At 37.2% G+C, this 27,125-nt stretch overlaps 1 protein-coding gene across 3 annotated transcripts in view; it reads left to right on the forward strand.

The window, feature by feature from the left end:
• FGF2 (fibroblast growth factor 2) overlaps positions 1-27,125 on the forward strand; it is a 70,923-nt gene that overhangs the window by 33,410 nt on the left and 10,388 nt on the right. For all 3 annotated transcript variants that reach the window (XM_045881741.3, XM_064585025.1, XM_064585024.1), the window contains exon 2: positions 20,671-20,774. In XM_045881741.3, the coding sequence (XP_045737697.2) occupies positions 20,671-20,774 (104 nt within the window). The remainder of the gene's footprint in view (positions 1-20,670; positions 20,775-27,125) is intronic.

Raw genomic sequence — 27,125 nt, forward strand, 5'->3', positions numbered from 1 at the left:
GGCTTAGCTAGTAAGACCGCACAGTGAGCGTACCTGTTTCTTCCGTGGATAGAGCGTATAAAACATGTTAGGAATGTGGGAAGAGAAAGCCATTGTATTTTTTTTTTTTTCTTTTTTGGATCTATGAGCCTTTGGATCAGAAAACATTTTTAAAATGGGTGTTGATTGAATAGCTTCCTGTTCATTTGAGGAAATAACATTGTAAAGTGATAAACATAGAAAGGCATTAACCTAAGGAGGTTTAACCAGCATATTCAGTTATTCACTGGATTATTTTGATACCGTTCATTTCCATCCCAGAGCACAGTATTTTTGTGAAACCAGTGAAAGTATTTAACCTCAGTAATGGAGATATTGTGTAAGGATATGGCCAACACTTTTGAAGAATCTTTCCCACCCCTCCAACTTTTAACCATTAATTTCAAATACCCTATTTTAGAGAACTCAAGTGCAGAGTAGTCCACTTTATTATCTTGGACTTCAAGGCCGGGACATTCTCGGGGTGGAGCCATGCTCTTCTTTAACAGTGATCCTGTTTTCTTCTTTTAAATCCTCCACACAGCTGAAGAAGCGGCCCTGTTTCTTACTAGAGCCTTTCAGGCAAAGGAGCGGTTTCCAACTTCCTACTAAATCCACCCAGCTATGTCATGCAGGGGATGCAGGGAAGAATTTTCCTTGGGAGGGCCTCGTCGGAAGTTTTGGAGATGGGCCTTGAGCTCTTGGCTGGAATTAGGGTTTTCCAAAGCGGAGGCTGTAGTACTGCTCCTGATTGGGAGACGTGCTGCCTGGACTATTTTCATGAGAGTCAAATAAAACTCTCTTGTCTTAAGCCTGCTTTGAAAGGTGTTTTCCTAATGATTTTACCAGTCAAACAGAATGACTGTGTGGGAGAGCGCAGTTAAATAACTGGAACACTCTGGGCAGCTTCCATTCTCCACCCTGTGCCCCTACTTGCCTGCCCCCCTCCCAAACTCCTCCTTCCCCAGGCACACACTTGCTGCTCTGTTTTCTGTTCTGGAGCTGCCTGAATTGCATGATTTTTATAGATGAATGTGAACTCTTCAATCCAGAAAGAGGTGCCAGGAACACAAACAGTCCAGCTAATTGGCATTCACCCCTAGGGGAGGAGCATGACCAACCAAGCTGGTTGCATTATCTCCATGGGGCACTTAACTTTGAGAGAAACCTCAGGCTTTCTCAAATCATCCAAGAAGCATTTCAAAAAGAGAAAGAATCACCAAGAAAAGGCTGTAATCAGGAGGGGCTCCATCTCTTGGGTATGTTGGATTGATGGCAAAAATACTTGCTGTGGCAGCTTATATTTTTATTGCGCAGCTTATCTGAGCTGTTTGTGATTTCAGGGTACTCCAGCCAGGTTCATAGCCTTTGGGAAGAGGGATTTCAAACTGGTGACCCACAAGCCACATCAAATTCCATCACAGACCGTGTGTGTGTGCGCGCGCGCGCGCGCGCGCGCGCGAGAGAGAGAGAGAGAGAGAGAGAGAGAAGGGGGATGAGGTAGGGAGGGGTGAAGGAAGGAGATGGGGAGTGGGGGAGATTCAAACTCTGCACTTGACACTTGACTGGTACTGAGTAGTGGCTGCCCCACTAGCCGGGGACATGTGTCCTATAGTCCATGGTCCATGACCTCCCCACTCCTCCCTACTCCCCTTCATCTCATCAGTCAAGCTGATTCGCTGTTCTGTTACTTGCATAGTCCCTGTAGGCCTTTGAGTGGGCTACCCTGCTTTTAGTACAAGTATTTTCATTTTTCATAGTGTTCCTTGAATTCTGAACTCCATTCTTCTGAGACAAACCAAAGGGGTTAAGGACTTTTCAAGAATTGATTTGCATTATAGAACTAAAATTTAGGAACATCAGCAGTTGTTTCTCAGTGAAAATATTTCTCAACTATAGCAGTGGCGGACCCTGACTGAAGGTCTGACTTTCAACTGTTTTTTCCATGTCAGGATATTGACTTCCTCAAGGGCCTCTCTGATGCTGGCCTCCAACAATAGAGCAGCTCTTCTAAAGCTTCAGAAGGGCCTGCTGGAAGAAATCTCATAAGTAGCACAGACTCCTGCCCCAGGGGCCAGGGAGCTTCCTGCTAACTCAGTAAACATTGTAGGAGACATAAAGAAATGTGAAGTGATCACATGTTCTGTATTCACCAGAGCAGTTCTTGGAGTTCTTTTGCTAATGAAAAATATAAAAACCTGTAGACATTCAGCTATGTGAGGCACAAAAAAAAATTTTTTGTCTTGTCTTTGTACCCCTTCCACCACCTAATGTTTTAATATGACAATAAACAAGTAGCACAAGTGAATTTACGCCTATTTCTTTCTTCTGACCCTGTATCCTCACCTTTTAGTGGAAGTATTCAGAGGTTATGAAGAAAAGAAAAGAAATGGAGAACCCGTGGATGTAGAATAGCTCACAGACCATAAAATCAGCCTCTGAATCACTGAGAATTTGATAAGTAGAATAAGCCAACAAAAAAAATAATTTTCAAATACTGATTCCTCTTTGAACCATCTCATGTATTTTCCCTATGATTGTTAGAGTAAAATTAAAATTTAGTATTAACTGAAACTTTACATCAGATTTTTATGTTGTATAATACAGTTGACCATTGAACAACATGGAATTTAGAAGCGCTGATCCCCCCACCCGACAGTCGAAAGTCTGCATATAACTTTTGACTCCCCAAAACCTTAACTACTAATAGCTTAAGGTTAATCAGAAGTCTTGCCGATAACATAAACTGTCAATTAACACCCATTTTGTATGTTGCATGTATTTATATACTTTGTTCTTAAAGTAAGCTAGAGAAAAGAAAATGTTAAGAAAATCATAAAGAAGAGAAAATACATTTCCAGGGCTGTACTGTAAAAATTCTGCATATAAGTGGAACCACACAGTTCAAACCTGTGCCATTCAGGGCTCAACTGTATTGTGTTTTATTCCATGTGCCCAGATAGGACCAAGCTCATAGTGAGTCAACAATAAAATGAAAATACCTAAGTACCATGGAGGCCAGTTATTTGGTCTATGGGCTGTTCTACCTGTGGGTTCTCAATTTATTCCATTTCTTTTTTACCATAGAAACTGAAGTTATAGTAAAAATAATGTCTAGAGACATCTATCTTCCTTACATTCCTTGGCTTTTATTTTCTTCCCTCAAATAATTCTATGTATCTTAAAATATATATTTCAAATGTTAATTATTAAACTAGATGAGATTTTTAAGCTGACTTTTTAAAATTAATTTTATTTTGAGGTAATGATAGATTTACATTCAGTTGTAAGGAATAGTACAGAGAGATTCTATGTACTCTTAGTTTTCCCCAGTTGTAACATCTTGTAGTACCATAGTGTGATATCACAACCAGGATATTGACATTGACACAGTCAAGATACAGAACATTTCCACCAAAAGGTTGCCCTTTTATAGCCACATTCAGTTCCTCAGCCCCACTTCTGGAAACTACCAGTCTGTTCTCCATTTCTATAATTTTGTGGCCAACTTATTTTTAGAAACATTTCTCTAACCATTGGCCTCTGGGGAGAAAAGACCATTTAACACTTGTATAGGGTTGATGCCTTTTGTAAGTGGAAGCCTATGTTTATAGGTGCAGGCTGTCATTGATGCTTTGTGTTGGTGTGCCAGGAGACAGCATGGGGTCCTGAAATCCAGATACTGAGACATCAGTACTGCAACTCTTCTTGCCAGGGAATGCCTCTGCCAGTGGTTGATGGAATTTTCCTGCCTGATGATGCTACCTCCACAAAGCCGGCCAAGAAGTGCCCTTGGTAGCAGAGCACTTCAGGCCTCCTCCTGATGCTAGGCTAGTCAGATACTCTCTGGAGCCACCGGCAGCTGTGGAAAGGGTGTGGGAAGATGCTTTCTCTACCTATCAACCTGTTGTGACTATTTCCTGAGGAGTGCTGAGACTGCGGACTCTTTCCTTTTCTCTCCATCTTTGAAGTTATGTGCAGCACTGCTTTGACCCTGTATTACACTTGGGACTTCTGGAATGCCTCAAGATGCCAAATAGTCTTTTCTTTCTTGCTGTCAGTCTGACTTAATTATCTGATGCCACTATAGAAGTAAAACCAATTGCCATTCTTAAATAAGCAGCTGTGTTGTTAGAAGAGCCAGGGATCATCTGACGTCTGCTGCCATTTGGGCCTCTGTAGCTCAGCTAGCCTGACTGCTTCCATTTTAGGTCATGAAGTATGCCATCCAGTAGAGGAGATATTGGGAGAAATTGATTTTTGTAGGTCTTTATGGATTAGAATTGCTTGTAACAGCCCCCTCTTTGGCATAAATCAGCTGTACATTGTTAATTTTTTATAATTGTGGAAATTACATGGTATAGTGTAAAATCATGATAAGAAATTTGGTATTTTAGACATAATGTATTTCACTTATTTTAATTTTAAGTTGTTTTAAATGTTTTGTCATTATTCTCACATAATAAAAACAATTTTTACTTTATGGATATAAGAGTTGATATTAATAGGATCATAAAGCCATGATGTCCTGACTGAGTAGTAAGGAGGGAACTCATAGATTTCTAAGGTTCTTCCTGCTCTTCTTTTCTTCCTTCCTATTTTTCTTTCTCTCATATTATATTCAATTTAACCTTTTTGTAAACTGAGGAGTTGCTAAGAATTTTAATGAACCATCTGTGTGTCAAATGTTCTTACCTATAAATTTTAACTAGTCAGTTGAGTTGTGAAGAAAATGGGGTGTGGGTTTTGGGTTCTGGGATGAAAGGCAAAAGGAAATAATTAAAAAATGAAAGTTTAACGAGAGGGCCTATGTGAAGCTTGTTAGTTTGTGGTCACAAAAAGAAGAAATAAATATAGGTTGCTTATCTTTGTTGATTATCACCTCAAGTAATCCATATATAGAGAGAGAGAGAGAGAGAAAGAGGGGGAGAGATTTAAAGTTTTTCATTTTCAACAAATGAGTTTCTTGTGTTACCTAGGCTCCTTTGTCAGTAATCTACATTAAAAAGTTCTAAGTGCTTGGTCTTCGGCATTAAATTGGATGATTCCAACATATTTTTTTCACTCAAAAATATAATTCTAGTGGAAAGCTAATACACTCTATCACTCAATTTTAAATGTAAAACTTTGTTTTGAATGAGTAAGAAATTAAAATATGTTCAGTGTTCTGAGATGAGGATGCTAGAAAATAGGAGTACCTGTCATCTGCAGACCAGTGATATAGCATAAGAGAATCTTAAGCAGGCTCCATGCCCAGCGCAGAGCCCAGTCCGGGGCTCGATCTAATTACCCTGAGATCATGGCCTGAGCCGAAATCAAGAGTCAGCACTTAATGACTGAGCCATCCAGGTGCCCCTAGACAACTGATTATCTTCGTGTATTGAGAGTTTGTTTGCTTCTGTTTCAAATGACTTAAATGACAACATTAATGCTAGCCCATCTAAGAAACACTGTACAGTTGCCACTAGAAGGTAAGCTCTGTGAGGGCAGAGACTTTGTAGATGTTGGTTAAAGTTGTATTTCTAGCTCCTAGAATACCCCTGACATAACAGGCAACCAAGACCACTTTGTTGAATGAATGAATGAATAAATAGTAAACACAGGATAATAGGTTGAGAAATTAGTGTAAGTCTTTGTCTTCTCACTTTGAGAATAGTGAAACTACAAATTGATTTGCTGTAGGTAAAGAATCAGCCTCCCTATGGTAAGATATTATATATAGGATAAATGACATATTTTTATAAGATACCCCGGACCACATTTTGTAGGTCACACTTGCCCTCTCCTAGATATTCTCATGCTCAAGTACAAGGTTTCCTAACAAATAATATAATTCCTTGAATCTCAAAACAAAGCAATGGAAAAGAAATAGATAGAGTAAGAGGCCAACATATTTGATGATAACTCTGTACTAAAACTTATATATGGAGAGAGATCTAATATCCTCTCATCTTCACTGTAGCCATAGGTAATAGCAGTTCTTGTCCATTGTGCAGGTGAGGAGGTAAGCTCAGCCTGTAAATGGTAAAGCCTGATTTTGAGTCCAGTTCTGTTTGACTCCAAAATCCATGCAATTTGACACCATGTTTTTTCTGAATACTACATTCTAATTTCTGTGGTTTATTTCAGTCGAACTTCTTGAAGAAGAAGTTTGCATTCACTGTTCCCACATTCATACTGTGGTTAAATCCAGTGAATACTTTGCAGTCATGTTAGCAGTCTCCTTTTGCAGCAATTGACCATGAAGGGCTTTTTGTAGGTCCCACTTCAGATTATGTCTTCACTTGGTTTTTACTCTTCCTGGTTTTCTACCGCTGACTACTCCCATGGGGTTTCATTAAATTTATGGGTTATCTGGGGGGAGAAGTGACATCTTAACCATATTGAGTCTTCCCATTTGTAAACATTCATACCTCCCCTTTTAAGTCTTTTAAAAATGACTTTTGATAAAGTTTTAGAATTTTCTCCATAAAAATCCTAGGAACCTTCAGTTATTATCACAAATGGTATCTTTTAAAGAAATAATTACATGTTCTATCAGTTTGTTGTGAGTTACAGAAACTCAATTGATTTTTATATACTCTGTATCAAGCAACCTTGCTGAACTATTTCTAATGGTTTATTTGTATTTTATTTTGACATTTAAAACACTTTATTTAGAAGTAATCTTAGATTTACAGAAGAGTTGCAAAGATTTTAGAGTTCTCCTATACCCTTCAGCCAGCTTTCCCTAAGGCTAACTTCTTACGTAATTATGTCACTTTTGTCAAAAAAAAAAAATGATACTGGTACATTACTTGTAACTAAACTACAAATTTTATTTGGATTCCACCACTTTTTCCACTAATGTCCTTTTCCTGTTCTAGGATCCAGTCTAGAATATCACATTTAGTCTTTGATTTTTAATGTAGAAAATTGTACCATCTGCAAAGAACAAGTTTTGTCCCTTAGTTTGTGTGTGTGTGTGTGTGTGTGTGTGTGTGTGTGTGTGTGGTGTAGGTATCAGGTGTGTATATACATACCTTCCTGTACTCGCTTGGGCTGACCACTCTTACCCAGGCTCTACTTGCTGTATGTTCTCTACTCCTCCTATCAATATTGGTGCTTCCCAAGATTGTCCTTTGTCCTTAATTCACACCTGCTACACATTGTTCTGGAGGATCAAATCCACTTTGTATCTCCCTGTTTGGATTCGGTGTAGCCTCTGTCCCCCAGGGAGTCACTTGTTTGCTACAATTACCAAATTTTTATTTCTAGTATAGATTTCTTTTTTGAGCTCCAGATTCATATAACTGTCTTCTGGATATCTCTGGATTTTCCACAGACTTCCAATATGTCTTAAGGGAGCACATCTCATTGTCTTCTCTTGTCCCTCCTCTTGCATTTCCCATCTCCATAATCTTCCAGTTATCCAAGATAGATTCTGAACTCCTCCCTCCCTTTTTCCCTTCCTCTTTTTTTTCCTTCTTCTTTTTTCCCTTCCTTCCTTGTCTGCCTTCTCTCACCTCCATTCCCTTCATTCCCTTCCTAAATGCTCCTATTAGTTCTATTTCCTTCATTTCTCACATGTTTACCAACTTCTCTCCATTCTAACATTTCATTAAAAGCTCTCATCATTTCACACTATCAGACTCCTTAACACATTATTCAGAGCCTCTGGCCTCCACTCCATCTTGTCCCATGATGCTCTTTTCCACAGCACACAAAACTCCCTCGCTCTCTGTGCTAGCCGGACCTAATCACCTGATGTTCCTTGGATAAGCCGTGTTCTTCCCTTTCTCCTTTGGAAGTTGTATACAGATGCTTTTTTGTTGTTGTTCTTACTCCTTTTTCCTGACTAACTCCTGCTAATTCCTTTGGTCTCTACTCAGTTGTCACTATTTCCGGGAAACCTTTAATTTCCCACGCTGGGTTATATCTACCTTCTGAGAACTCTCAAGGTAGTTTGTATTTCTCTCATGACACTTAAAGTATTGATCTTGTTTAGTTATTGGTCTGTATACCATTGCTCTTCTCCTCGACAATACTGTATGTTCTTCAAGGTCAAAGAATTTTGACCTTGTATTTTGTTTTGTGGTTCCTATTGCTTAGCACAGTACCTGACACATAGCTGTTACTAATAAATGTTTATTGAATGAATGACTAAATATATTCACCATTCTTGGGAACACAGACTTGTGTATCCAAGAATGACATTCTTTTAACAGACAAAACACCCTAAATGTCAGCTTCCTTATTTATAAATGGGAAGGGTACACTAGATGATCTCTGAAGTCCTTTACAGCTCTAACAAATTGGTATTTACGATTTTAAGATTTATCATCCTTGAGAATATTCAAAAGAAAACAATACAAATTCTGGGGGAAATTCCAAAGGAGTTCCAAAGTATTTTGAGCAGTGGCAATAACCCTGGATAATACTTTGGCTTTTTGGTTATATTGCATAGTTAAATGTGTCAAATGTTAATAATCTGAGCACTTGAACATTTGAGTGGTTTATTTAGGATGATCAGAGTTTCTGTTCCTTTGCTAACAAAGCCAAATCATTTTAGGAAGACTGTAAATTTTCTTTTGCTGAAGATTTTCAAATAAAAGTAAGACAGCTGTTTCTCATGGATATTGTAGATGAGATTTAAAATGTAACTGTATAATCATGGGACTAATTGACCACTAAGGTCTTGCCTAGTGATGAGACCCTTCAATTTTGTGGTTTACAGCTTTTGGGTTTTTTGTTTTGTTTTGTTTTGTTTTTTGGTATAACAGAAAAAAAAAAGTGTTGGATAGCACACTGTTTTTCCAAGTTCATTTTACTGAATTTAATATCAACATTAGAAAGCCACCAAAAGTCTATGTTTATCAAAATTGTTGACTTCTGTGTATCCAAAAACTTAATATTGTGAGTGGTCTCCAGCTTACTGAAATGATCTGAGTTACATCAGTGTCCAAGGTCCAATTTATGTATTTATTTTTAAAGATTTTTTATTTATTTATTTGACAGAGAGATACAGTGAGAAAGGGAACACAAGCAGGGAGAGTGGGAGAGGGAGAAGCAGGCCTCCTGCTGAGCAGGGAGCCTGATGCGGGGCTTGATCCCAAGACCCTGGGATCGTGACCCGAGCCGATGGCAGATGCTTAACAACTGAGCCACCCAGGCACCCCCCAAGGTCCCATTTAAAAAGGTCTTTGGGGCACCTGGGTGGCTCAGTCGTTAAGCGTCTGCCTTCTGCTCAGGTCATGATCCCAGGGTCCTGGGATCGAGCCCCGCATCAGACTCCCCGCTCAGCGGAAAGTCTGCTTCTCCCTCTCCCACTCACCCTGCTTGTGTTCCCTCTCTCGCTGTGTCTCTCTCTTTCAAATATATAAATAAAATCTTTAAAAAAAAAAAAAAAGGTCTTTTAATGTAGTGGGGTTTTTTTTATAGCATATATATGTATAATTGATACAGAAAACCACATAAAACATCTCATCCTTTAATGAATTACTAGGTGAACATTCTTGTAGCTGTCACTCGATCAAAAAACAGAATTTTGCCAGCCACTCTAAAAGCCTCTCTATGTCCCCTGTCACAATCACAGTCTCTTGCTTTCCCAATACAAGTGTACAGATTTTTATTTTAATCACTTATTATTTCTTTTTTTTAAAAGATTTTTATTTATTTATTTATTTGACAGACAGGCACAAGCAGAGGGAGAGGGAGAAGCAGGCTACCTGCTGAGCAAGGAGCCCGATGCGGGGCTCAATCCCAGGACCCCGGGATCATGACCTGAGCCAAAGGCAGATGCTTAACTGACTGAGCCACCCAGGAGCCCCATTAATCACTTATTATTTCTTCATAGTTTTATCACACCAATAGGCATCCTTAAATATTCTACTTTGTTTTGCTTTTTAAATAGGTGTGTTTTAAGCTGTCAGTCTGGATTTTGCTGATTGTTTTAGCTCTCTAGGACTTGGCTATTTAGGACAAATGTGGCTTATTTCATGCCTCAGTTCTAGAATGACATTCTACCTGGAATATCATTCCTCCCTGTCTCCCTACCCTGTATCTTCTCCATGAAATTATTTCCTACTCACCCTTCAAAACTTAGCTGAAACCTCATCCCTCCTAGAAAGATTTCCTGATTTTCCATCTAATAACATGTCCTTTTCTGTAGTCCCATCATAGCACCTGTATAAAACCAGTATCACACCAAGGGCATTACTGCAATTGTTTCTTTACCCATTTTTCTCTTGCATGAGATGCCTTCATCCACCACACACTCACTAGATACTTCTGTACAGAAGGCACCGTGCTAATGCATGGGATATAGAAATGGGTAAGTACTTCTCGCTGCCTTCAAGAACTGCATAGTCAGGAAGGGGCAGATCAGTATGGTATAAAATTGTTCTGAGTGGAGAAAACAGGACAATAGGAGAGTATAGAGGAGAGGGTCCCTATCCTAAACTGCGGAGAGAAGGGAGGAAGGAATGACCACAGAAGGTTTCCACAGTAGGTTGTAATTCCAGAGTCTAGCTCAGTGTGTGCCACAGAATAGTACTTATTATATAACAAACAGGAATGTTCTATTTTATAGTCATTTATTCAGGCACCTTTTAGGTGGCAAACTTCATAGTATTATCATGGAGAAAATACCTTTTTTAATAGCTATGGAAGACACTTTTCAAGTGTATAACTGAAAACCTGTGTTTAAAGTAGGGGTTAGTTTTTATAGAAGTTGAAAAACCAAGGCTTTAACATTTATCTAAGTATAAAAATATAAATTGATTTTACATTTACAGACACTTTTAAATTTCCAGGCTGAGGATGATAGCTTCCCTGGTTAGGTGCAGACAGAATGGATTTTTATGGTTCACAAGAGCTGATGATTAAGTCATCCTCCATTTTTCAGAACACATTTTGTTTTGCAGTCCTGTCTGTTTATGATATTTCCTTTCCTGACAAGTGCAGAAAATTTTAAAATGTACTCTTTATATGGAAATTTAATGTAATTGCTTTCATTTCCTTTCTTAACGTACTTAATATTTAAACCTCTTATGAAGACCTTCTTCCCTTCTTCCCCCCAGCAAATGAAATGTGTCTTTGGCTTATGCCTTTGCTAAGTCATAAGATCCACTGGCTTTGCTTATTAAGAGTCTTCTAAATCTCAAGTATGATTATTGTATCTTTCCTCCCCATGAAGCCAGTGCAACATGGAACAGTGACAACTAAAAATCTAACTTGAATGCAACCAGATTTATTTTCACTGGATTGTACGTTTCAGCATTTTTGAGTACTGGCTGAGATTTCACATTGTACAGAATCTGCAGAGTATCTGAGGGACTCTATCTGGAACATTAGCACAGTTTTTATACCTGTTATGGACTGAATGTTTGTGTTCCCCCCTCCCTCAATTTATACATTGAAGTCCTAACCCCAATGCAAAGGTATTAGAAGGTGGGCCTTTGGGATGTCCTCTCTCACCACTTTTATTCAACACAGTACTGGAAATCTTAGCCACAGCAGTCAGATAAGAAAAAGGAATAAAAGGCATCCATTGGTAAGGAAGAAGTAAAACTTTCACTATTTGCAGATGACATAATACTATATATAGAAAATCCTAAAGACTCCACCAAAAAACTACTGGAACTGATAAATGAATTTGGTAATGTTGTAGGATACAAAATCAATGTACAGAAATCTGTTGTATTTCTGTACACAAATAATGAAGCAGCAGAAAGAGATATTAAGAAAACAATCCTATTTACAGTTGCACCAAAAATAGTAAGATACCTAGGAATAAACCTAACCAAAGAGGTGAAAGACCTGTACTCTGAAAACTAAAAAAACACTGATGGAAGAAATTGAAGACAATGCAAATGAAAAGATACTCCATGCTCATGGATTGGAAGAACAAATATTGTTAAAATGCATATACTATCGGGCGCCTGGGTGGCTCAGTTGGTTGGGCGACTGCCTTCGGCTCAGGTCATGATCCTGGAGTCCCTGGATCGAGTCCCGCATCGGGCTCCCTGCTCGGCAGGGAGTCTGCTTCTCCCTCCGACCCTTCCCCCTTTCATGCTCTCTCTCTCTGTCTCTCTCTCTCAAATAAATAAAATCTTAAAAAAAAAAAAATGCATATACTATCCAAAGCAATCTACAGACTCAATGCAATCCCTATCAAAATACCAACAGCATATTTCACAGAACTAGAACAAATAATCCTAAAATTTGTATGGAACCACAAAAGACCCTGAATAGCTAAAGCAACCTTGAAAAAGAAGAACAAAGCTGGAGGTATCACAATCTAATTTCAAGGTATACTACAAAGCTGTAGTATTCAAAACAGTATGGTACTGGCACAAAAATAGACACAGATCAATGAAACAGAATAGAGAACCCAGAAGTAAACCCATGATTATGTGGTCAATTAATCTTTGATAAATGAGGCAAGTGTATGCTATGGGAAAAAAGATCTCTTCAACATATGGTATTGTGAAAACTGGACAGCTATATGCAAAAGAATGAAACTGGGCCACTTTCTTACACCATATACAAAAATAAATTAAAAGTGGATAAGGACCTAAGTATGAGACTTGAAACCATAAAAATCCTAGAAGAGAGCATAGGCAATAGTCTCTCTGATATTGGCCATAGCAACTTCTTTTTTACATAGGTCCTTAGGCAAGGGAAACAAAAGCAAAAATAAACTGTTGGGACTACATTAAAGCAAAGAAACAATCAACAAACTAAAAGACAACCTACTGAATGGGAGAAGGCATTTGCAATGACATATCTGATAAATGGTTAGTATCCAAAATATATAAAGAACTTATACAATTCAATGCCAAAAAAGAACTCCACCAAGTAATCCAATTAAAAAATAGAAGAAATAAACATAGATTTCTCCAAAGAAGACATACAGATGGCCAAACGGACACATGAAAAGTTGTTCAACATCACTCATCATCGGGGAAAGGCAAATTCAAAACCATAATGAGATATCCTTTCATAATTGCTGTCAGAATGGCTAAAATAAAAAACACAAGAAACAAGTGTTGGCAAGGTGTGTAGAGAAAGGGACCTCACCAGATACGAAAGCTAATAGCACCTTGATCTTGGATTCCTCAGCCTCCAGAACTGTGAGAAATAAGTGTTTGTAACTTACATCACCCAATCTATGGCATTTTTATTATTATAGGCTGAATAATCTAATTAATACAATACCTTTCAATACATTGCTACCCAAATTAGCATTAGCTGCCCAATGAACTGCCTTTGGTTACTTGTTTTGTTCTTTTATAACCTACAAAACTTTTTATTAGAGAAAGTTTAAAATATATACAAAAATACAAGGACCAGTATAAAGATCCCCATGTCATGTATCCATCATCCAGCCTCAGCAGTTATCATCACATGACCAATTGTTTCATCTATACCTCCACTAGCTCTTTTCCCCTCCCTGGTACTGCATTATTTTGAAGTATATCCTAGGTGACATACCATTTCATCAAATATTTTAGAAGATGATTATGTAAGTCATTATATAAGTAATATGTACATATTTGTACATATTAGATACATAAATGATTAATATGTGTCTCTAAAAGATAAGGACTTAAAAAAATAATCAGTTCCATTCTCATGCCTAAAAATTTAAAAATTCCCTTAGAAGCAGAAAATATCCAGTTAGTGTTAAAATTTCCCCTTGGCCTTATGTTTTTCTACAAAAAAAAATTAAAAATATTTGCTTTAATCAGAATTCAAACAAGGTTTACACATTGCTTTTATTGGTATGTCGTTTATGTATCTTTAAAAAAATTTTTTTAAGAGATTTTATTTGAGAGCATTAGCATGAGTGGAGGAGGGTGGAGAGGAGCAGAGGTAAAGGGAAAAGCAGACTCCCTGCTAAGTAGGGAGCCCAACACAGGGCTTGATCCCAGGACCCTGAGATCATGACCTGAGCCGAAGACAGACACTTAACTGACTGTGCCACCAGGTGCCCCCCTTATGTATCTTTTAATTGAGAAATGTCCTCTCCCTCTTGGAACTCATGAACTCATGAATGTGATTATTTTCATAGTCATGTTTAATATGGTACACACTTATATTTTATTCTAGATTATTTTAAAATGCTGACAATGCTAACATTGTTATGTTCCTATAAAAGTACCATATACTCAATGAAGAAAAATTTCAAAATATCAAAAGGTATATGAAAATAAAATATTTTTGTTTCATTATTCCAAAACTGTTAATTCTTAGGGATAATTTTCTACTAAACTGTATATATCCAAGTGTATAATTTTTATTAGTAAGTATTCCCTCTGCTATTACTTTGGGCTTAATTGAAATTAGAGATTTTTTTAAAAAAAGATTTTATTTATTTATTTGACAGAGAGAGATACAGCGAGAGAGAGAGAGCACAAGCAGGGGGAGTGGGAGAGGGAGAAGCAGACTCCCCATCGACCAGGGAGCCCGACGCGGGGCTCGATCCCAGGACTCTGGGATCATGACCTGAGCCGAAGGCAGACTCTTAACGACTGAGCCACCCAGGCACCCCTGAAATTAGAGATCTTAATTAGAAATCTTTTTTTGGGTGCCTGGGTGGCTCAGTTGGTTAAGCGACTGCCTTCGGATCAGGTCATGATCCTGGAGTCCTGGAATTGAGTCCCACAGTGGGCTCCCTGCTCGGCGGGGAGTCTGCTTCTCTCTCTGACCCTCCCCCCTCTCATGCTCTCTCTCTCTATCTCATTCTCTCTCTCAAATAAGTAAATAAAATCTTAAAAAAAAATTTTTTTTTTGGTAGTTCTTACTCAATAATAGAGAACAAGGTGGATACCAGAGGGGACAGGAGTGGGGGGATGGGTGAAATAGGTGATGTGGATTAAGGAGCACACTTGTGATGAGAACAGGGTGATGTATGGAACTGCTGAATTATTATACTGTACACCTGAAACTAATATAACACTGTACATTAACTGGAATTAAAAAATATATAACAAAGTAGTAATATGGCAAAAAAAGATCTTTTTCTAGTTCTCATGGTAGAAGCTTTGATTTTCACAATTTTTGTTTTGCTAATATAAACACTTAAAGCTATAGCTTTTCCTTTAAGCATGTTGACTTTCCATTATCATATAATTAGGAAATATTTTCTTTCCCTTGTATTTTTTTTTTTTTTAAAGATTTTATTTATTTATTTGAGACAGAGAATGAGATAGAGCATGAGAAGGTCAGAGGGAGAAGCAGACTCCCTGCCGAGCAGGGAGCCCGATGTGGGACTCGATCCAGGGACTCCAGGATCATGACCTGAGCCGAAGGCAGTCGCTTAACCAACTGAGCCACCCAGGCGCCCTCCCTTGTATTTATCTGTGTTTTTTAGAAGTATACTGCTTAATCTCCAAATATTTGGGGGATTTTCTAGATAACAGATTGTTAGTAATTTCTAATATAATACTTTGTTTGATTTTAATCCTTTTAAATATATTGAGATTTACTTATTTTATGGCCAGTATGTAATTTATTCTTGGGAGTATTCCTTAAAAAAGAATGTATATTCTGTTTGGGGGTAGTGATCTTTAAGTGTCAACTTGGCGGACATATTCACATGTAAAAGTGAAGTTGGATTTTCATACCTTCTAACAAAAGTTAACTCAAAATGGATCAAAACCTAAATGGATAAGGTAAAACTAAACCTCTTAAGAGAAAAGCTTAGTTGTAAATCTTCATTCATGACCTTGGATCATGCAGTGGTTTCTTAGATAGGACAATAAAAGCACAAATAATAACAAAATTGATAAACTGGATTTCATGAAAATTAAAAATTTTCTACTTCAAAGGACAACATCAAGAGAGTGGAAAGTCAACCCACAGGATGGGAGAAAATATTTGCAATATTAGAGATTTTTGTCTAGAATATATAAAGAGCTCTTACAACTCAGTGATAAAAAGACAACCTAATTTAAAAATGAGCCAAGGATCTGAATAGACATTTCTCTAAAGAAGATATACAAATAGCCAATGAGTACATGAAAAGATGCCTAATATCATTACCCATCAGAAAAATGCTTATCGAAACTATGAGATATCACTTCACACCCAAGTAGGCTGGCTATTATAAAAACGAACAGAAACAGAAAAACAGAAAAAAAAAAAAACCCAAAAAACAAAAAAAACCCCACCAAAAACAAAAACCCAAAACACAGACTATAACAAATGTGGTCTGGATGTGGAGAACCTGGAACCCTCAATTTCTAGTGGGAATGTAGAATGGTTGCTTTGAAAAGTCCGACAATTCCTAAATGATTAGCCATAGTCACCGTATGACTTAGTAATTTGACTTTTCAGTGTATATCCAGAAGAAATGAAAATATGTCTACCCAAAACTTGTTTCTGTAGCATGTTCATAGCAGTATAATTCATAGTAGCCCAAAAATGGAAACAAAACAAATGTTCATCAACCAATGGAGGTAAATCAAATGTGGTTCATCTATTCGATGGAATGTTATTTGGCAATAAAAAGGAATTAAGTACTGATAATGGCTACCACATGGATGAACCTGGAAAACTTTAGGCTAAGTGAAAGAAGCCAGTCATAAAAGACCATATATTGCATGATTCCATTTATGTGAAATATCCAGGATCGAGACAGGAAGTAGATTAGTGGTAGCCAAGCCTGGGGATGGTGGTATTGGGGACATAGGAGGTGTCCTAAAGGCTATAGGATGATGAAAATGTTCTAAAATTGATTGTAGTAATGGTTGCACAACTCTGACTATACTAAAAACCACTGAATTATATGTACACTTTAAATGAATTGTATCATATGTGAATTACTATAGACTGTTAAAAAACAAAGGAACCAGGAGCACCAATAGTTCAGGACAAGAGCCCTTGATATTACTTAATATCATTGTGACTTTAGAAAAAGAACTTGTCAGCTGGAGTTAATTGATTTGAACAATTCAAGTTCACTAGGCAAATAAGCATAGGATAGCTTACAATGCTGGCAATTTTTTTTAGCACAGTTTTCAAATGACTATGATGGTAAGAGGAGAATAAAGTCTCAGGTGAATGAAAGCTACATGATGTAAAAAGAAAAAAGTCAGGTAAAGTTGGTAGATAATGTTATTCATATATTCCGTATTCTTATTGTCAATTTTTGCTTGAGATATTTCAGGATTCTATTATTAGGTGCTACACATTTAAGATTATTATGTCTTCTTGATGTATCTGACCTCTTATCATCATGCAATCACCTTCTTCATCTCCATACTACTTGCCTTGAAGTCCACATTATCAGATAAAATTAATATAGCCATATCAGCATTCTTAGGGTGTGCATTTTTCCCCATGTTTTTACTTTCAACTTGCCTTTGTCTTTGTATTTAAAGTGCTTTTCTTATAAACAACACAGTTGAGTTTTGCTTTTATATCTTGTTGACAATTTTTTCCCTTAAATGTAAATGTTCATTTACATTTAGTGTAATTATTGATATGTTGGGTTTAATCTGCCATCTTGGAATTTGTTTTCTAATTTCCCCATCTGTTCTTTGTCCAGTTTCTCTTTTCCTTCCTTCTTTTGGGTTGAGTAGATTTTTGTATTCTATTTTGCCTTATAGCCCAGCTGCCAACTGTTTGGGTAGGTCAGGAGTTAGCCTTGCTCTTGAACTCAACCCCTGGCTTGTCTTGGAAGATCTCTCTTCATCCTGCTTTGCACATCTCTCTTCATCCTACTTTCCATTTGGTGAAGGCTCAGTGCTTGTCAGAGGGATCTTACTCAGAGATTGTCCTGCTCCTAGCCTTCAGGGAACTGCTGCTTTGCACTCAGCAAAGGCCTGGGGGTACTTCAGGAAGATTTCTCAGCGCTTCTGTTCTGTCTGAGCCTTTGATGTGTAGTGGTTGTGCACTAGGTGCAAGCTCTGTGAAAAAGAACTGGCAGGTGGGTATGGAGTAGTTCTTTGATTAGAGCTCCTCAGAACTCTAATTCCTCATATCAACAGCTGTTAAGAGTTAATAAAGTTTCAGCTGGTTTCTCCATACTTCCCTTTTTGGCAGGTTTATTCTTTCTCCTGTCAGAGATAAAAGCAGTTAGGCATCTCTTTTTTGGGAAGGGATCATTTGTATGTGGAATTTAGTTCATTTAGGTTACTTTGCTTCTCAGCTTTAATGGGTTTTTAAAGAAAATTTATGATTTTATGGCTTATATAGCTTGTTGTTTTAGGTTGGGGTTATTTCTAAAGTGTATATTTTTATAATTATATGGCAATGGAAACATTTTTAGAGCATCTACAATTAATGTTTATTTTTTAGTGGCTTCTTGAGTGATAATTGCCTAGTGTGGAATACCCAAGGAATCTGTAAAAGGTCAATGAATAAATGAATGGTGGCATTTACTTTAGGTATTGAGTCACTGGTATTGGCCCCACATTAATATACATAATCTCCCTTATGATCAGTAATACACACTTAATGATGGTGGGCTACAGCTAGGGTACAGTTTATTAATTAAGCACCAAAAGAAAGTATAGTGATTATGAAATCTTGCCTCATGAGCATTTATGCAGCCTTATGAGTTAAAATATATTCATAATTATATTCATAATTAATATGGCTTATGTGGATCACTTTAGAGCTGTATACAAGGTTTGGTCATACTCATTAAGATAATTTTGGTTATATTTGTTAAAAATAAAGCTTATTTTTACACTTCACTGTAATGCTGTGAAAAAGACTTTATGCCCTTCTTTGTTTAGTTTTCATGTTTTGATTGTATTTCTTTTACCTTACATTATCTTTTAAGATTCTGTAGAAGAATTTTGCCTGGTAAATGCAGGCTTACCTAATGCTATGCTCTCTGAAATCTAGGAGTGACTGGTCCACAGAGGAGAATCAGGCATTAAATGTTCAACAGATTTTTTTTAAATGTAAATTCTCAAACATTCATAAAGTAAGTAGTGCAAATAGAATAATAAACTTCCATACTTCTAATAACTGTTGACATAGGTTAATCAAACTTGTTTTATTTATCCTGCCCACTTTATAAAAAAAATTGATTGGCTGGTACAATATTTTATTTATTTTTGATTGCTAAAATGTTTTAAAGCTAATCTCAGATGTTATGTCTTGTTTTACCTGTAGGTTGCTCTGCCTGATCCAGAAAATTTTAAAACATAATTACTGTGACATAATATCTAATAAAGTTAATAATTCCATAATTTTTCAAACATTGCTTTTTCATGTCATGTTTCCCTAGCTACCTGGAAACACCTGGGAAAATTAACTTATACTTTGTTTCTAATGTTATCTGATTAATATTATGCTGATTTCTAAACATTTGAATATTTACTGCTTTTTTTCCATTGCTCTCAAGAATGTCCTAGATATGTTCATAGGCCATATTATGGCCTATGAAAAAATTCATTCTGAGACCAGGTAAATTTTATAAACAATGTATACTTGATCCCCTTATGGTGATTTATAAGATATATAATGCAGGTTATAAGTAGCAGAGGTCTGAGAAGTTTGGCAATAAAGAGTTAACTTAGCTTAACCAAGAGTTTCCTAAATTTATTTAGCCCCAGAACCTGTTTTTTATGTAACCTCTGTTAGCTAAAATACATTTTGGAGAATACTATTTTAGGCAGGAGAATGCTACCTCTGAATGGCAAAACAGAAGCTGTTAACTTCATTTATATTTGAATTAGATAATTATCCTGATGGCATAATCATAATCATGTAATATATATTTTTTCCCTAAAATCTGCTTAATATTGATAATGCAGTACAACAGGTCATCCTCCTCAGGATCTTACATTCTGAAAATCTTTCAACACACTGTAAAAGCAAATCAAGTATGAGCATTTTGTTTTTTCATGAGATAGATATTTGCCAAAAAAAAAAAAAAATAGGTATACACCACAAGCCGTCTGTAAAGAAAGATAAATGCATTGGTATTGTATTAAAGGGGAAGCTAGAAATAAGATGTGTAGAAACTTAAGGAAATACAAACCAAAAGATAATAGTGATCAATTAGATTATATTTTATTTGTGAAGAACTGGTTAAAAATATCTTTAAAGGGGCACTGGGGTGACTTAGTTGGTTAAGTGTGGACTTTTAATTTCGGCTCAGGTCATGATCTCAGGGTCATGAGATGGAGCCCTGGTCAGGCTCTGCACTCAGTGTGGAATCTGCTTAAGATTCTCTCCCTCCCTCTCCCTTTGCCCCTTTCCCTGCCCCAGCATCCTGCAAGCATGTGCACTGTCTCTCTCTTAAAAACAAAAACAAAAAACTTTTAAGAAGTTTAAACTTAGGCAGTGGTGTGGAAATAAATTCTTACATTTTTATGTACTTTTATTTTTAAAAAATATTTATTAGAGGGAGAGAAAGCATGAGCAGAGGCCAAGTGGAGGCTAATTGCCCATCAAAGGAAAACATTCTCCATTCTGCCACTCTTCTCTGCTCACTGACACTAGAGTGAGAAGGGAATCTAGAGGCACTCATGTTCTAGAGGATCTGCATCTCAGCCTAATATGATCTAATTGACACTCATCCCCGGCCCCCCACTTTGCCAACCCTCCAGAGTGAATTAGCTGGTTGCTCCTGTCTTCATATAGCATAAATGTGTAGACGGTTGTTTTTTCTGTGATGCCCCAATAGTAATTTTTCCATTACAGTCAAACTGCAACTTCAAGCAGAAGAGAGAGGGGTTGTGTCCATCAAAGGAGTATGTGCAAATCGCTATCTTGCCATGAAGGAAGATGGAAGATTACTGGCTTCTGTAAGTAATACTCTTCATAGTTTTTTTTTTTCTTTTTCTTTGTTAGCTTTTGTTGCTGTTAATTTACCAGTATTGGTATTTATTCTTTATTAAGGATTTTGCAAGTATTATATAATCTAACCTTCATATTCACCCTATAAAATAGTATTACTCTCTTTATTTCACAGATACAAAAACTGAAGTTCTGAGGGAGTAAGTAACCATGGAAACACAGGTCATAAGAGGTAGAGCCTGGATGGCACTTGAGGCAGTCTTGACTCTAGAGCATGAGCTCTAATTCATTGCATTTTACTGCCTTCTCTGCAAAGCTATTAAGCTATAGTTGTTAAAAAAATTCTTATATTGTGCAGTTGTTTGAAGATCAGTGGGATGGATATATACAATTTTGAGTATCAGTTTTTAAGTTTCTGCTTTCAGATTTCACATACAAAATGTTTGCAGTGTAGAAAACTAGGTAAGAAAGTGGGTTCTTAACCTAGATACTGATACCAGCACTGCCACATATTAGCTGTGTGTTCTTGAGCAAATTATTCTGAGTTTCCTTACCTGTAAAATAGAGACAATAATGATCCTATCTTAAAGAGTTTTTGTGAGGACTAAATTAGAGACTTTATATCAAATGCCAAAATCCGGGTCATGCATAATAGGCCCTCAAAAGTTTTACCTCCTCTTCCTCTACTCATTTATATATAAGCTCATTCAGGACAAGGACTGTACTTTTTCACTTTTCATCACAGCTAGTCAGGAGTCCTAGCTCCTGGCTAGTACTCTTTTCACTAATGCAGCCTCCCTGTCAACTCCACCATTGTCATCAGAACCAGGATTAGAGGTCTGTTGGGCAGACACAATATGTGGGAAGTACTGCAGAGAAATAAAGCAGTATAAAAGATAGATTCGACTTCTGTTTCACTGGGGGAGTAGATGGGACATATACGTAAAGTGTGTGTGTGTGTGTGTGTGTGTGTATACACACAGAGACGATAGCCATGATACCAATACCAGTAGCCAGTTACCATTGCTTATAACTTTCCCCATATAAGAGACCCAATATTACTGAGCAGTTATGGTGTTTTAAGCCATACACATAGTTTTTGAAATTTTTTCTGAGTGACGACCTTTGGATTTCTGAAGGTACCAAAACAGACTTCTTACAGAGAAAAAGAATATTTCAATCATCTGATCGATCATCTGACAAGGATATATTTATGTTGATATACTATCAACTTACGTGACTTTTATAGGATAAATAGCAACTCTGGGTGTAATGGTGTGTGGCTCCCTCTTTGGTAGTTGAATAAACTGTAGAATCCTCTTCAAGAACAGCCAATATTTACTGAGTGTACAGTGTGCCAGATGCTATGCCAGGCATCTGGGTTATAAAATTGAATACCAAATTGTGCCCTTAATGAATCACAATCTTGGGGGGGGGCAGAAGTGTAAGTAAGTATTTGTAATAATTGTAAGGGTTTTGATGTGTTCCTTCTATACCTTGTATAAATGCATAATAATATTGGATAAGAAGTAAGAAGTATTATGACAAAGGAAGTAATAGAGGAAAGGAAGTGATTAAACTTATCTTGGAAGATGACCTATCAATAGGATTTTAGATGATGTAGGAGAAGGAATTTATCAGGCAGTCAGGGAGCAGAGGAGTGGAGATGAGGGTATAGATACTTTTAGAACATAGTACGTGAAAGACATGGGTGCAGAAGGCTTAGGAGGTGTTTCTCCAGCATTACAAATAATTCACTACTGCAGGAGTGTAAAGTGCAAAGGAAATGCAAACTGGAAGAGAAAATGCTGGAGAGGTAGATAGACTACCTGCTGACATGCCTTCTACAGCATGTGTTACAAGCAGTGGAAAGCCATGAAGAGTTTTAAGAAGAGACACAATCTGTTTTGAATTTGAGAAAGATCACTCTGGCAGCATTACAGAGGACGGATTTGAGGGGGCTGACATGGTGGAGACAAACCAGTTAGAAGGCCTTTGTAATAGTCCAAGCAAGTCATGATGAAAATCTGGCAATGACAGGAGAGGATTGAGTAAAGTACTAGCACTTGATTTAGGAGTGAAGTAGAGGGAAAAGTCCTAGGTTTCTGGTTCAGATGAGAAGGTAGATGAGAAAGGGGAAAGAGGGAAAGAGCAAGTTCTGGGAAAAGGTAATACAGGTTCAAATTTAGACTTACCTAGTTTGAGTTGCCTAAGAGAAATTCAGGTGGGGATGTTCACTACATAGTTGTAATTTGGGTCTGGAACTTGGAAGAGAGGTCTGTGTCCATATATAGATTCGGGTGTCATCAGCATATAGGTAATAGTCAAATTAGGGGAATGGATGCGGTTCCTGGGCAAAAAATATCGTCCCAAAAGATTGACTACTTGGGACTTGTACTGTTGTCTTTTTTTCCTACCAGTCTGTTGTCAACTTAAAGGGTGATATAATATGTTGGGAATCTACCAAAGGAGCATTTTAAATATTTCCAGGACAGTGAATCAGTAATTTTGGATGACCTTGAGTTTGTAGAGAGGAGAGGTTTATTCCTACTCTTCTCACATCAGGATGTGACAAAACACATGTAGTGTGAATCATGATGGCTTCTGCAAAGGTTTGGTGTTGGTTTGGCTACTGTCAAACAGTGAAGGTGGTGGAGAAAATAAAGGAGATGCATACCTTTGCTTTTGTTATGACTAACTGTGGACAACATTAGACAAGTGGTTTTAAAGCTCTCACTTTTTCTTAATCTGGTTCAGTGAATGATTTGGAACTGTTATCCTGTAGTTTTCCACTTACTGAGATCAGAAGATCCAGTAACCTAGTAATCATGGTGGCCCTGTAAGATACTCATGGGAGGGGTTATTCATCTCCAGAACATAGGCTGGAATTTATGTTCATCTGTTATGATGAAAAGCTTCGTAGTTGTCAAAAGTGATGAAAACAGAAGCTACTCTATTTTAAAGTGCATCTCTGAAACTACTGGGGTCCATAAAAGAGGAGATGAATTTAGAACAAGTCTAGACATGAAAACTGAACTATCTACTCATTCTTACAGAATTCTCTACAAGTTAGAATTCAGAGAATTCTGACCTCTTCTCTTGGTGAATAGTCATTAAGCTTTCCAAACTGTTGATTCTGTGCCATCAGAAGCAGAAAGTACTCTGAAATAAAGTGTTTTATAGTTTCTTCCTTAGCTCAGCAGGACCTTTCACAAGATTAAGGTATTTTATTTCGTCTTAAATATGTTTCTATCTCTTTGGATATATATTCTTCCTGATACAACAGATTTCCTTCAAGTTGATGCAATAAGAGTTAATTTAGCAATGCTTAGAAATTTTTATCACAAACTATGTAGGGACAAAGTCACAGCTATTACACATAAATGGAAAATTTAGGATTTATCAGTTTCCTTTGAGCAATGGCACCAGCCAAGATTCAGTTGTTGTCGCTCCCATCATAGGCTTTATTCTTGCCAAGTTCACGAGTTAATCTCCAGTCTTACCATTCAATGTATGCGACTTGCTTCTTTGACTCTTCAGCAGCAATCCTATCTCTTCCAAATTAGTCTGGGTGGGCTGCGTTATTTTTCAGATGAGAAGTGCCCCTACCCTCAAATCAAGGAGGTGATGTCGGTTGGTCAGTAAGTGACATATTTCTTTCCAAGTCAGATCCATAGGCAGTGAGATGTCAACAACAGCAACTTTTAGGTAAGAAATTAAAAGTCTTGGCCCTCGGCTATTAATATTATCTGTGCCAAACATTTAATGCGTTGAGATGAATCACTGATGGTAAAAGACACCGTCGCCGGGGATGTCAGCAGAGACCTCACTCAGGTGACAATGAGAAGAGACAGCTGGCATATAAAAGGCAAAGAGAACAAAAAAACCTAATAGCAACTTTTGGTAGAAGTCCAGTGTGTGACCACTAGCCATCATGGGGATGCAGATGCCTCTTATAACCTGGAGAACCTGGGGTTTATGAACTTGCATTTGCCACAAGCATAATTCTTTCCACTCTTCTACCTGGCCCCATTTCAGACTGTTGTGTTATGGCACATCCCTGGATTCTTCTACCTTATTCCCTGTTTATGATTCCTGCAGTGATTTGCAAAACATTCTCATTTCCTCTTAGAAGACTACTCTGGACACATAAAATATTTTGGTGTCTAAGAGTCATGTTGATTGCTACCAGTTGAGAGTATGAAAAAAGACTAAGTTTTTTTCCCCAATACCTTCACATAGTAATGGCATGAATGCTTTCAAGCTAAGGAATCCTCACTGTTTGAAAACATTTCTTAAGGGTCTTTCCCCTGCCCCCTTTCGAAGCTAGAAAATACAAACATTTAAAGAGTAACTATATTTAACTGCCAAAGCCTATATTTAGAGGCTTAACTTGAGTAGTTTTTTAATACGTAACAGACTCTTATTCCATTCCATAGAGGATAAATTTTGTTGTCATGAATAACAGAGGTCCAGAACAAATATTAGGATTTATGATTTCTTACGTGTTCACAAAATTGTAGGTTTTAAAAAACTGCATATAGTGAGGTTAACTGTAGTTTTAAATTTAAGTCACCAAACAACATCAGTGTTGGCATTGGTAAAGAAAATTTGCCTGGTCTTTATGTGCTAGAAAATTGCATGTTGATTTCTATATAATGCTATAGATCATGATACCCTGAACAAGATATCTCAATATTAGAAATGTACATGTAACTTGTGTGGATCCGTAATAGTGAAACATGAAAAAAAATTTATTCTCGGGTGCCTGGGTGGCTCACTCGTTAAGCGTCTGCCTTCGGCTCAGGTCATGATCCCAGGGTCCTGGGATCGAGTCCCACATCAGGCTCCCTGCTCAGCGGGAAGCCTGCTTCTCCTTCTCCCACTCCCCCTGCTTGTGTTCCTGCTCTCACTATCTCTCTCTGTCAAATAAATAAATAAAATCTTAAAAAAAAAATTATTCTCTGAGGAGATACACTTAATTACTGTAAAAGTAAAATATATTGAGACCTACATATACAGTAAAGTAAGGAAAATAGATTTTTGAGGGCTCAGTTACTTAGATTGACAGTATGTACCGATCAGGTTTGTCAGAAAAATACAGTAATTGAAGAGGAATGTATATTATTTTTAAGAGATAAAACACTAGATTAAATGCAAAGTTTACTACCTAATGAGAATTATTTTTAGAAACCAGCCTTATAAAAATTTTATACAACCTGTATGTATATACAAAGGTTAAGGTCAAATTTGCTTTTAACTTTTCACAATTTGTGTGTTTTATTTTGTTCTGAAATAATCAACACTGATACTTACATCATGTCTGTTTTTAATTCTCAGAAGTGGTGTAAGCAAAGCATTTTTGGATCCATGTTGAGCAAACTCCCTCATAAGCCAAAACTGAAAAATCAAAGTACTGTAAAAGAATAAACAATCCAAAAAACAGAACATGGGGAAATGGCCATAAAGTTCACATCTAACCTTTAGCAGTGGACCAGATTTGTGCAATCGATGCGTAATGGGAAGAGATGACAGTGAGGAGGAGAAATTACCCTGCCTCTTATTTCTTTTCTCATTGTATATCTAGATTTTTGTTAATCTTGATCATCTGGCTGAGGTATTATTTGTCTCTACTATAAAGTTATTCTTTCCCCCCCCTTTCCACCCTGTATTCTTTGGAAGTAAGTCACTATACATAGTCCACATTTAAGGGATAGGGGCTAATGCTCCATCTCCTTGAGGGAGAAATATTTACAAATTTGGAATTCTTTTGCATGAGAAATCTGTCTATTCTCCATTTATTTATTTATTCAATCATTTGTATCAATATACATATACTCATGGATATTTATTTTATACTTTGGGTTATAACCCAATACTGTGTTATTTATTTTGTTCAAATTGTTTTTGCTATGGTCATTGGGAGCTTTTCCAGTTGGCTCCTGTACTCTTTGATACACCCCCATCAATGCTGGAAGATTTTGAGCACTTCCTGATGGCCTACAAGATGCTCCAGGTTTATCTTCTATATTCTCTACTATAGTCTAGGAGGAGCCATTTCTCTAAGGAGCCCTTTTGCTTATATGGGAAATGGTATTATAGACCAAGATCTGGATGTTAGGTTTGCTTTTTGCTGATGAAGTGTGTTTGCTTCTAGGTCCTCTCACCTGACAGAGCAAGAACTATAGGCATACACTACCCTGGATATATATACATCTATGATTATTTCTTTATCTGTATATTAAGCCAAACATGAGTATTTACCAATGTCTCCAACCCTAATCTGCCAGTATCATATGAATCATTTTAGCCTTCCTGTCTTGTCTGTAACCTCCCACTCCAACAGTGAGAAACCTGGT

This window comes from Mirounga angustirostris, unplaced genomic scaffold (genome assembly GCF_029215605.1).
Source record: "Mirounga angustirostris isolate CCGP_5_RB_7025 unplaced genomic scaffold, mMirAng1.0.hap1 SCAF_2, whole genome shotgun sequence".
NCBI classification, from domain to species: Eukaryota; Metazoa; Chordata; class Mammalia; order Carnivora; family Phocidae; genus Mirounga; species Mirounga angustirostris.